The 12,071-nt window shown below is 38.3% G+C and overlaps 1 protein-coding gene across 1 annotated transcript in view; it reads left to right on the forward strand.

Moving 5' to 3' along the window:
- The window catches only part of UPRT (uracil phosphoribosyltransferase homolog), a 41,050-nt gene that overhangs the window by 18,844 nt on the left and 10,135 nt on the right, over positions 1–12,071 (forward strand). The window contains exons 2-6 of the mRNA XM_017516022.1: positions 2,905–2,947; positions 5,791–5,860; positions 6,924–6,986; positions 9,102–9,263; positions 10,212–10,310. Of these exons, the coding sequence (XP_017371511.1) occupies positions 2,905–2,947; positions 5,791–5,860; positions 6,924–6,986; positions 9,102–9,263; positions 10,212–10,310 (437 nt within the window). The remainder of the gene's footprint in view (positions 1–2,904; positions 2,948–5,790; positions 5,861–6,923; positions 6,987–9,101; positions 9,264–10,211; positions 10,311–12,071) is intronic.

Here is a 12,071-nt window from a genome sequence, read left to right on the forward strand (position 1 = left end):
CTAAAATGCAATAAAATAAATGGAGGAAAAAAAAAAGAAATTAAATTTAAAAATGAAGATTTGGCTTCCAGTATGAATCTCATTTTTTTGTTGTTGTTGTTTCAGTGTGAAGATCACTTTTTAAAATGACTGCCTTTGGCATTCATCTTGTTGCTACAGGTGTCTGACACATTTGTCCATGTGAGGAGATGTCAAGAAAAGTGGGTTCCCAGATATGGTTAGATCTGCATTGCTAAGCCTGTTTGGGTTTTGTACAATTTAAAAGTTGTTCAGCTTAACATTAATTAGATTTCTGTACTTTGGATTACGAGTGCTTGGATGTCATTATCTGTTTAAATATTTGATATTTGATTATTTAGATATATTTAAAAATATTCCAGGGAATGTGTGACTGTGTGTTTTTAACATTGTGATAGTTTTATATTAGACTTTATTTGGAACTATTATCAGATAAAAGATAACAAATATGTCTTTCAAAGCTTTGTTTCCAGTAGGAGCAATTACAGTTATGATTTAAAATGAAGTATGTGGAATGAAAAAGACCTGGAGTCTGGTTCATATTAAACATCCCTATTAAGAAATAATTCAGCCTAGTGTTGTTTCCAAAATAGAGCCTCAGAGAATACATTGAGCTTCATTGATCCAACAAGTAAATACCTGCTTTATGAAACTCTAGTCTTAACAATGTTAAAGATTTAAATATGATATTGAAGGCCATTGTGGAATTAAAAAATATGGTGAACTTATTATATTATGATATACTTTAATTCCTAAATTGATTTAAAATGAATAAATGAATAGTATGGATCTGAAGTCTGTCTATACAGCAGGAAATAGGTAAGTAATTACAGCTTGTAGAAGAGTTACTTGGAGTGGTAAATGATTTTATTGGAGGTGGAATATCTGTCAAGAGAGGACAGCTCATGTTAGGATCTCATAGTGTTTACTTTTTCTGAGATGGAGTTTCGCTCTTGTTACCCAGGCTGGAGTGCAATGGCGCAATCTCAGCTCACCGCAACCTCCACCTCCTGGGTTCAGGCAATTCTCCTGCCTCAGCCTCCTGAGCTGGGATTACAGGCACGCGCCACCATGCCCAGCTAATTTTTTGTATTTTTAGTAGAGACGGGGTTTCACCATGTTGACCAGGATGGTCTCGATCTCTTGATATCGTGATCTACCCGCCTCGGCCTCCCAAAGTGCTGGGATTACAGGCGTGAGCCACCATGCCCAGCCCGTGTTTACCTTTTTTGGATTGTGGACAAAGTTGGTGCTTATGCAAAAGTTGTCAGCTGAAGTTTTTTTTTTTTTTTTTGGTGGTTGTTGTTGGTGGTGTTGGGGAGAATGTGAAAGGTGTTAAAATGTTTGATTCCAAAGTAAAATAACAAATTTGGGCAACTCTGATAACCTAATATATTGTTTCTCTGTAATAAAGTGATGTATAACTGTTCAGAAACTAAAACAGACATTTCAGATGTCTCCCAATGTATATCACTATATATGTCTTTAAGTCAAATCCAGACTTCTTCCTTATTGCATAACTATGTTCTGGCTGCCTAGGTAACTTTGTATAGACCTAGCAAACAGAGCAGTAGGTTTCAGTATTTTTTGTAGTTCACTGCTTTTTACTTCCTTGACAAACATGTAGTGAAGATTAATTATAGATATGAAAGGTGCTGGTGTATTCGTATAGTCTCATCTGACAACCACAGTCCATGAAATTGAGGCTGCTTTAAAGGGGCTCTGTGTGTGTAGGTATGTGTGGATAGAGTTTTCTGAATTTAAAGAATTTGTGTACATAAACAACACAGACCTATATTCTTGCTATTGTTCAATTGTGATTTATATTTTAGAGAGCTAATATCTGTAATATGATAGAACTGTGGTTACTCTAAGATATCTCATGCCATCTGTGTCAGGGCTATTTCATTGCTTTTCCATGTCAGAGAAATCAAATGCAGCTTGAGGATAAAAAGAGTGGAAATTAATGATATACTGAAATAATATGTATTTTCATATATCATTTTGATGCTATTTTGGAGAATGCCTTAGATAGTCCATAGGTAGGCAGATGGGGATTTTTAAGTACATAAGCTGTAAATCAATCCATTCAGTCAGATCATTTAACTTATATGGAAAAAGGATGAGGAACAATACTACATTTTAATGTACAGAAATAACCTCAGTTGTTTAACATTTCCTTTTTGGCTTGTTAACAGCTTGTGGGTAGATGTAGCCCTGGATTATTATTACTTGCTTACCTTAGGATATTGACCAGAAGGAATTGGACAGGGAAACGGCAGAGAGACCTAGGGAATGGAGTACTCATTTGAGAAAACAGTCAAAAAGAACAAATTATCAATTATTTGAGAATGAGATCTCAGAAATTAGGTTATATGTTTTTGAAAGCAGTAGCAAAAGTAGAGGATTTATTTATTTGTACCACTCTAGTTACAAAAAGGATTACAAAGTAGATGGGTTACTTATCTTGGTAATATGGGTTTTAGATCAAGGTGAATTGAGGGGGACGATGGGGAGAACCTGCTTTTCTTACTGCAAAGGTTCCTCTAAACTTGAGCTCTGGGCTTGCTCTCACCCTCCAGGGGTAACTTGTTCATCTCTTCGTTGAATAATATGTACTTGGGCAGCTCAGTGGGGGACTGCATGATCTTTTCAGCTCCAGTCTCTAATGTTTGTATCAAGTAAGCATTTTCATTATTTATCAAGTCATCTCATTTAGATGCCTATATCCTAGTAAAAAGTATCCTGCCTCAGTAATAGTCTGTACATGTAAGCATTTAAACCGTTAGTATGTTATAGGTCTTAATATCAGTGTTACTGTACATATTAAATAAAATTTTACCTTAAAGCTCCAATTTAGACTAAAACTTGTACTATTTTTTTTAGGACAGCCAGTAGAGGGGACTTCATGTTTTCTGCGGATCGTTTGGTAGGTGGAGGCTTTTCATTTTCATTTTGTTGTTTTGCCTAGTGATATAATCATGGTAGACCAAGGAGTATTTTTGTTCTAGAGCATTCTGGGACTGAAAGAGATTGTACTAAGTAACCATCATCTTGCTAGGCTTATGAAGTGTTGTTTTACTGTTGCATTAAAGATCTGCTTCAATACCTTTTACCTAAAAACATTGCCCATGAACTAATTTCCTGTATTTCTGAGTTACCATTGCCTCTCAACTGGATCTTGGTAATTTGATTCTCAGCAATTGTTAAGTGCCTTCTCTTAGGTCAGTGAAATACATTAAAAGAAGACCAAAAATGTAAGAAGAACTTAGAGTTACACTTGTGGTATTCAGTGAATGTACAAAAACTAATACATTTCTTATAGTTTATGTGGGCAGGGGGGTGGTGCTTATTTTGCCTCATCTTTACTGAACTATGCTTCACATGTGAAATAGTACATTTGACTGTCTATGCTTTCCTCAGGGACTTCCTGTTAAGGATTGACAAAGCCCAATTCTGTTTAGCTAGTGTGATCTGGGAGGGTCTCATCCCAAATTGGTTTGTCTTCAGGGTAAGCACTGTGTTTTCTTCTTGTATTAAGATCTAAGCATGCTCAGTGCTTGGGAGTGAGGTTGACATGTTTTCCACTGTGGTTATTAGTTTTAATCCAGAGCAGAAAATATATTACATTCAGGAAAGTTTAGCTTATATTTATATTCATATAAATATAATTTAATGTATATTTATGTGTAGTGTATGTTCATGAAGTTTAGTGTATATTTTATGAATATATATTTCATGATTCTATTTCACTAAACTTACGTGAATCGGGCACTGTGCTAGGCTGTGTCTGGAGAGATGAGATACAATAGTGAAGAATGTAGGCATGGTCCCTAATCTCATGGTGTTTACAATCTAAATATTAGATTTACAAACTAAGTACGAATTTGGGAAAGAAAGGAATGAACATGGCTTCTTAGCCTCAAAGTTATAAACAGATTAAAAGAGATGATTAAAAGGAATATGAAAAAAAGGCATGAAACTTTTTATTTAGGTTTTGCCTAAGGAATTTATTCCAAAAGAGTATAGAGAACTCCTGTTCTGCTTTTGGCCATAAATATTCTTGGTTCAGAGACCAATTTTATTTAAAATTATTTGAGTTTTCAGTGGCAGTAATAACCCTTGGATAGTACCAAGATAAATGTGGTTGACATTCCTGGAGCAAAAGTTAGGTTATTCTGTCTTTTATGCTTTTATCAAACCAAAAGAACAGTCTTGAAGAACTTGTATCTTAATGGCTGCTGTTTTGGTATTTACTGGTAGAAAATGGTTCCTCTTTCTTTTGCTGTTCTTATGCTCTTTTTCTATAGAAAGTAGGAATTAAGTTCATAGTGATTGTAGGATGCTTCCCTGAAAGGGCAAGCATAATCTTAGCCCATTGAAATAGCAAGGACCAATGACATAATTCGCCTGAGGGGACGACGATTTGTACCTCTCTCTGTTCTCTGCAGGTAGCTTTGAAGGTCCTGATATGGGGTGAAAAAGGGTCTGTTGTGGTTGTGGTAGAGACTAGAGCTCTTTAGGTTTACCTTCTTGAGGATTTCTAGTACGCTGTCTCCTACAGCACAAGGGTCCCATCATAGTGCACATGAATTTTATCCTGAATTTGTCAGGGTTGGCTTCCTTGGCCCTCACATCCTTAAGTTCTTAATAATTTAGTCACTATTCTGATTTTATGCTCTCCTGTAAGACTTGGGAAGATTAATTTCTGTCCTAGTGTTGGAGGGGATGTGGATAGGAAGTAAGACTCATTACAGGACTGTTACTAGGAGGAAAAGGTCTAGGCTCTACAAAGAAAAGAATCCTCTCTTACCATTGTAATTTGTCATTAAAGAAACCATAAATCTCCACAGAAGGTGGTGGCTGAGGGTGAGTATGCACACATATGGAGTATTCATGAGGTCCCTGTGCCCTCTGTCTGATGCTGCAGGCTGATAATATCTTGGCTTATTTAGAATTGATTCTTTTAATGGCAGCAGGGTGTTATTATATGTTGTGATAACAGAACATGGGGCCTGGTGCTTCTGCCTGCTGTTGCAGATTCTCAATCAGTAATGTAATATTGATTGGATAAAATGTGCATTGCAGACTCAGCACTACTTTTATTGTAGTTGTCTCTGGTTGTTAATAGGATTACTATATCTTGTTTTTGGAGGCTCTTCCAGTAGTTCTGAGTGATGCTTTCCTTTGTACCACACATTACAATTGATATGAGCCTTTTCTTTAGCTGAGAAGACCCAGTGCATTTTACTGGATTCCCCTTCAAGCTCAGTAAATTGGTTCAGCCCAGGCACTCATTTATTTCCTCTAAAGAAGTTTGAGGCTTTATTTACATTATGGTGGGGCTTTGTTAAAAATAATCTGACTTAACGATTTCCAAGATACTGAACAAAGCAGAGAAATTCCCAGTGGGCACTATTTCCAGAATAACCAGAAGTATATTACTTTTAAGAGTGCCTGCCATGACTGTTATCACTTGCTGGAGTTTTGTGTCCCTCATATTCTGGACTGACAGAATGAGAAACCAAAGGCATATTGGAGCCTTTTGGTGCCAGTCATGTGCCTATCTGAGGTTGGATACCTAGCAGCAAGTAGCATGGCATTTGGATCTATCCCTGTATCTAACACATGATAGGGGACCCCTTCCTGCCTTCCTAAGTGTAACCTTTGCCTAGTGTGTTCATGACTCTGCCTACTGTTCAGCTCCTGAAGCTGACAGCTAACAGGAGATTCCCAGCAGGTTCTCAACTTCTTCTTCCTTTGACCCTCTAGATCAGACTTGTTGTGGAAGAGGGATTGAATCAGCTGCCATATAAAGAATGCATGGTGACCACTCCAACAGGTAACTAGGGCTGTTATTCTCAAATTTTACTCATAAAAATTTTGAGCTAGAATGGGGAAATATAGAAGTAAAGCAGTCTAAGTAAAATAAATATGCAAAATGAGAAGCCTAGGTGGAGCTGTTTTTTAAAACATCTTTAAAAAACACTCAGGCATTTAAGAATGAAATCTGTGTAGATGACTTTTTATTAATGGCTTGCTTGTCAATTCAAGTTAAATGTTAATAAATACTCTTCAGCATGCAGGTGTTGCCTCTGATGACGGCCCATTGGGACCAGAGTTAAGAATTGCTGGCAGCATATCTTCATCTCTATGAGGAAGCTGCTGGTGTGCACAAATGGGCAAGTCTGTCTTGGCATTGAAATTCCACGTTAAAAAGGAACAGAAAGTAAAAAGAAAACTAAAGATGATAAGAACTGGAGAGGGTACTTTGTTCTACCCTTGAATAGAAAGTAGTCAAAGATCTCTGTTTCAGGGATTTGAAATTCTGATTTGGTTCTTTAGTAAATAATGGAAAACTGTTCTATTCAAATGGTTGACTTTATGAAAGTTGGGGACTGAGCTTGTTGCATCATAATTGACATAAATTCAGGATGAGATCAAGGGTTGAGCATGTCTTGATAACTACTTCAGCCACTTTCTTCTGCTTTTAAGGCAGAATGGAGGCTCATAAGGAAGAAAGGAATGAGGAGGCTTTCTGCTGTGGCTCACAGTGGGGTCCCAGTTTGAATTGATGAGGTGTTTAGTATTCTTGGAGTGCAGTGATTCTCCTTTGAATTCAGTTTGAAGAATGCGCATGTGAATATCATGTTATAATAAGTCCTATTCCCATTCGATGAAGTCTGCCTTTCCCAATTATCCCCACAGGTTTCTTATGAAGAATTAAGAAATAACTGATAAATCATGGCTCATCTCATTACTTCCACAGGGAATCTCAGGCATTATACAGTGTGTCTGAACAAGGGTTGCTCTGTGCCCATCTACTTTAAACCATAGAAACTTTTTAAAATAAGCAGGTTGCTCCAGTGATGAAAGATAAATTCTTTGGTTTTATTTCCTAACAGGATACAAGTATGAAGGAGTGAAATTTGAGAAGGGAAATTGTGGGGTCAGCATAATGAGAAGCGGTAGGTTCACATGTGTGTGATTTTTGTCTCTTTGTATGCATAGAAATGGTTGCTGTTTTCCAGAAGAGAGGCAGGCTTGTCTGTCATAATTGCAGCTTGTCTTCAGTTGAATCTCACCACCTGTGTTATCTATCCTCATGGTGCTGTGGAGTCATGGCCTGTGTGATGCTAGGTTTGGCTAATTTTAACTACAGAGCATATTCCCTAGTAGAGTGTCCCCATGGGCAAGCCAGCTTTCAAAGAGATTCAGGGGAGGATAGGAAGATGTGATGATGTGATGATACTATCTTGGGGAGAACAGGGTAGTTTGAAGACTGAGGGAATGTGGTGTAAATTCAGGCCTGCAGAACTTTGAATGCCTGACTGGAGAAAATATTTCTTCTGTTTTTATTTCTGTTGTGGGACTAAATGACTCATTTGATATTTTTAATTTTTTTTGAGACAGGGCCTCACTCTGTTGTCCAGGCTGGAGTATGGTGGTGTGATCATAGCTCACTGTAACTTCAAACCCCTGAGTTCAAGTAACCCTCCCACCTGAGCCTCCTGATCAGCTAGGACTACAGGCACGTGCCCCTATACCTAGCAAATTTAAAAGAATTTTTTTTTTTTTTTTTTTGGTAGAGGTGAGGTCTTGCTATGTTGCCCAGGCTGTCTAAAACTTCTGGCCTCCAGTGATACTCCCACCTCAGCCTCCTAAAGTGCTGGGATTATGGACATGAGCCGCTACACCGGGCCTGATAGTGACCACATAGGCAAAAGTGCTTTACTGTCATTAACTCTAGGTATTTCCATTTGCTGGTCTTACAAATGTTGAATTTATGTTTGAGTCTCCTTCTAAACCAATATAGAAAAATCATTTGCCTGTGATTAGACCTATGCCTGTTATGTGGGGTTATTTCATTCTGCAAACTTAATTGTTTTATATAAGATTTATATTTTTTGCATAAGTGGTAGAAGCTCCACTTGTTTGCACTGAATACATATAGTTTAATTTTTTAACATATAAACATTCACTTTCCTCTTCTGGTTATGAAGTTCTGTTTGTGAACAATTAAATGCCTCAAGTAAACTAGGAACTTTAAGCTCCTTTTTTCTAGGAGGCAGCTCTTAAACATTGATAGCATTTCAGGACAATGATGTTCAGCTTTTAAAAACTGGTAAAGAAAATGGACTTTTAAGGCACAGTTTCTTCTGTTTCAGTTCAGCTTCTTCCCTAAAGGCACCAGCATGGTCCTTGCACCCCGACTATATACCAGATGACTTGTGGTGATGTACAGAATTGTTTATAACCTTAATAGCCATTTGTTGATTTTCATATATATTAGAAACTGGTTTTATGTTTTTACTAGTGATATAGTTTCTTCTTAAAATAAATTTAAATGAAAACAGTTAATTTAAGAAAAATGTTAAGTAAATGCCAGTATTGGTAGAATTCTGATATGGCCTAAAATCTTGAAGATGACATGAGAATGATTGCATTTTGGCAAACACTTCCTTAAAGGAATTCAGACTCAAAAATATCTCTGTGTTCAGAAACCAAGGATGGTAGTGCTAGTTATTTTTACCTTGGAGAGGGGGAACAATACACAACTTTTTCACTACTTGCAGCAAAATACTGTTGAGAAGTCATTGTTGAGCTAAGTGATGTCCCCTGATGCTACCTTGACCTAAAATGAAACGTTTTGATCTACAGCCTTTATTCTTCCACAAATCTTTTGTGTTTTCTCAGCCCAAAGTCACAAATTTAGGAGGTTTAAAGGCCTATTTAAAATAACAGAGATAAAATTCTTCCTGATATTAAAAAAGCTCAGGGAGCTGCTCAACAAAATGCTTTATTTCCTATAATCATGGAAGCATGACAGCTCTAAAACTTGTAAGCCAGCAATAAAACCAGCTTATCCTAGTTTCATAAACCAGCCCTTAACCTGGTTTCAATTAACATACACCAGGTATGAAATATGAGCATATTGGAAATAAAAGCTGTCAGCTTCAAAATAATTACTTTCTTCTTCCTTCCTTTTTGTATTAATAATAGTGACAAACTCTACTTTGGACTATTCTTGGACTTTCTCTCTCTTTCCCCTAATCATTTTTCTTTCTTTTTAATTCTTCAAGGTGAGGCAATGGAACAAGGTTTACGAGACTGCTGTCGATCCATACGAATTGGAAAGATCCTGATTCAGAGTGATGAGGAGACACAAAGAGCCAAAGTATATTATGCCAAATTCCCCCCAGACATTTACCGGAGAAAAGTCCTTCTGATGTATCCAATTCTCAGTGAGTGGCTTCAATTTATTTGTAACCTTTGGTTAGGGTTTAAATTGAATGTAGTGCCTGCCTCCTAGGTACCCTTATATAAAAGGCAAAAATAGTTTCTAAACGTGTTTTTCTCAGTTGAGAAAACTGCCCTGGGAAGTTCCCTGTAGAGATTTTATTGTATAATAAGAGAATATACAGTAGTCAGACTTTATTAGCCCCAAAAAGCTTCTGTTTTGAACACATCAAAACAAAGGATTTAATGAAGCAAAATATATGGAAGGCAGAAAATATATTGAAACATATCTCCTCTTTCGCTTAATGAGTACAGCAGGGATTTTCCTTTAGAATGTATTCTCTCTGTAGGTAATATTTTTTCCTGCTATTCTGTTTTCTTTCTTAAGCTTACTCAGACAACACTTGGCATAGTCTTCAAGGCAGATGAGAGGGAATATGTTAAATTTGATACCTCACATACTAAATGATTTTAGGGCTTGGTATTTGATAACTGAGAAGTGTATGTGTCATGTCCATTATTGAATATAGCATGGATAAAGAACAAATACCTTCTAATGAAGTTTTGCATGCTGTTTTCTTATATTATATTGCTATATTGCTCTTACTTCAAAGACTGTTAAAAGACATTTTGTGACTGGGTACTGTGACTCACACCTGTAATCCCAGCACTTTGGGAGGTTGAGGTGGAAGGATCACTTGAGCCCAGTTCATGACCAGCCTGGGCAACATATGGAGACCTCATTTCTGCAATAAATAGAAAAAGCAGCTGAGTGTGGTGGCACATGCCTATAGTCCCAGCTACTTGGGAGGCTGAGGTGGGAGGATGGCCAAGGTCATACCACTGTACTCCAGCCTGAGTGACAGAGTGATTTTCTGTCTCAAAAAAACAAAAAAGACATTTTAAAATAAATGGTAAGGTGGCTAATGCATTTGGTTATCTTTTGCTTTCAGGCACTGGAAATACTGTAATTGAAGCTGTAAAGGTTCTTATAGAACATGGAGTTCAACCCAGTGTTATCATCCTACTCAGCCTGTTCTCTACGCCTCATGGTGAGTTCAGCATAAGGCAGTAAATAGGGCTTCAGATAGTCCTGAGGTGGGTAAGTATGCATTTTCTAGTTTCATATCCTGAGGGAAAGTTTAATCTGCTTTCACATTAAATCTGAATCAAGTTTCGGTAATTTTATCTTGTGTTTGTCATCTCTAAGCTGAGTGATAACATTTTATACCATTCTACTGTTCAAATTCAAATGGAGAAGTATGAGCTAACCCCATTTAAAAGAATTGCAGGGGAGAGATGATCCAAGATGGCTAAATAGGAACAGCTCTGTAGTGTAGTTCCCAGTGAGAATGCAGAGGGTGAGTGATCTCTGCATTTCCAAATGAATTTTTACTGCCTACAGAGCAGAAGATTCCCAGGTGGAAAAGTGCCACAAGTCTCTAGTACTGCTATTTCAGCTGGAGCAGTGGGTCTCCACACAAAAACTCACAAAAATCTGGGTGCTGTTTCAATTGATGCCTGGAATGACTGGGAGACAGAGTCACCCATTCAACTGAAAAAAAAGGGGGCTGAAACAGGGAGCCAGGTGATCTGGCTTGGTGGGTCCCACCCCCACAAAGACCCACAATCTGAAACGCTCTGGATTGAGTTTCACAGCAAGCACAGCTGGACCCAGGATGGTTCAGCTCTGTGGGGGGAAGGACATCCACCATTACCGAGGCAGCCCGCCATTACCGAGGCAGTCCGACATTACCAATGCAGTCCACCATTACAGAGACAGTCCACCATTACTGAGGCAGATCACCATTACTGAGGCAGTTCTAACTATAAACAAAAACACAAGGAAGTTCACACAGCAGCTGGGCAGAGCTCACGGCAGCTCAGCAATGCCTCTGCTGGCGGACTGTGACTAGGCTACCTTGCTAGGCAGGGCATCTCTGAAGAAAGGCAGCAGCACATCAGGGACATATAAATAAAGCCCCACCATCTCAGGACAGAGCACCTGGGAAAAAAAGGTGCTTATGAATTCCACTGAAGCAGACTTAAATGTACCTGCCCAGCAGCTCTGAATGGAACAATGGAGCTCACAGCTCAGCACTTGAGCTCCTATAAGGGACAGACTGCCTTCTCAAGCAGCTCCCCAACCACCCTATACCCTAAGAGATACCTCATAAAGGAGAGCTCAGGCTGACAACTGGCAGGTATCCTTCTGGGACAAAGATAACAGAAGAAGAAACTGGCAGCAACCTTTACTGTTCTACAGCTGCTGCAGGTGATCCCCAGGCAAGCAGGGTCTGAAGTGGACCTCCAACAGTCCTATAGTAGAGGGGCCTGATTGTTAGAAGGAAAACTAAAAAACAGAAAGAAATAACTTCATCATCAACAAAAAGGACATCACTCGGAGACCCCATCTGAAAGTCACTAACTACAAAGACCACAGGTAGGTAAATGCACAAAGATGGGAAGAAACAAGCACAAAAAGGATGAAAACACTGGAAACCAGAACGCCTCTCCTCCTCCAAGGGATCACAACTCCTCACCAACAAGGGAACAAGGCTGGATGGAGAATGAGTCTGATCAATTGACAGAAACAGGCTTCAGAAGGTGGGTAATAACACTTCTCTGAGCTAAAAGAACATGTTATAACCCAATGAAAAAAAACTAAGAACCTTGAAAAAAGGTTTAGAGAAATGCTAACAAGAATAAACAGCTTAGAGAAAAATATAAATGAATTGACGGAGCTGAAAAACACAACACGAGAACTTCGTGAAGCATACACAAGTTTCAATAGCCGAATCAACCAAGCAGAA

Source organism: Cebus imitator, unplaced genomic scaffold (assembly GCF_001604975.1).
Source record: "Cebus imitator isolate Cc_AM_T3 unplaced genomic scaffold, Cebus_imitator-1.0 Scaffold570, whole genome shotgun sequence".
NCBI classification, from domain to species: Eukaryota; Metazoa; Chordata; class Mammalia; order Primates; family Cebidae; genus Cebus; species Cebus imitator.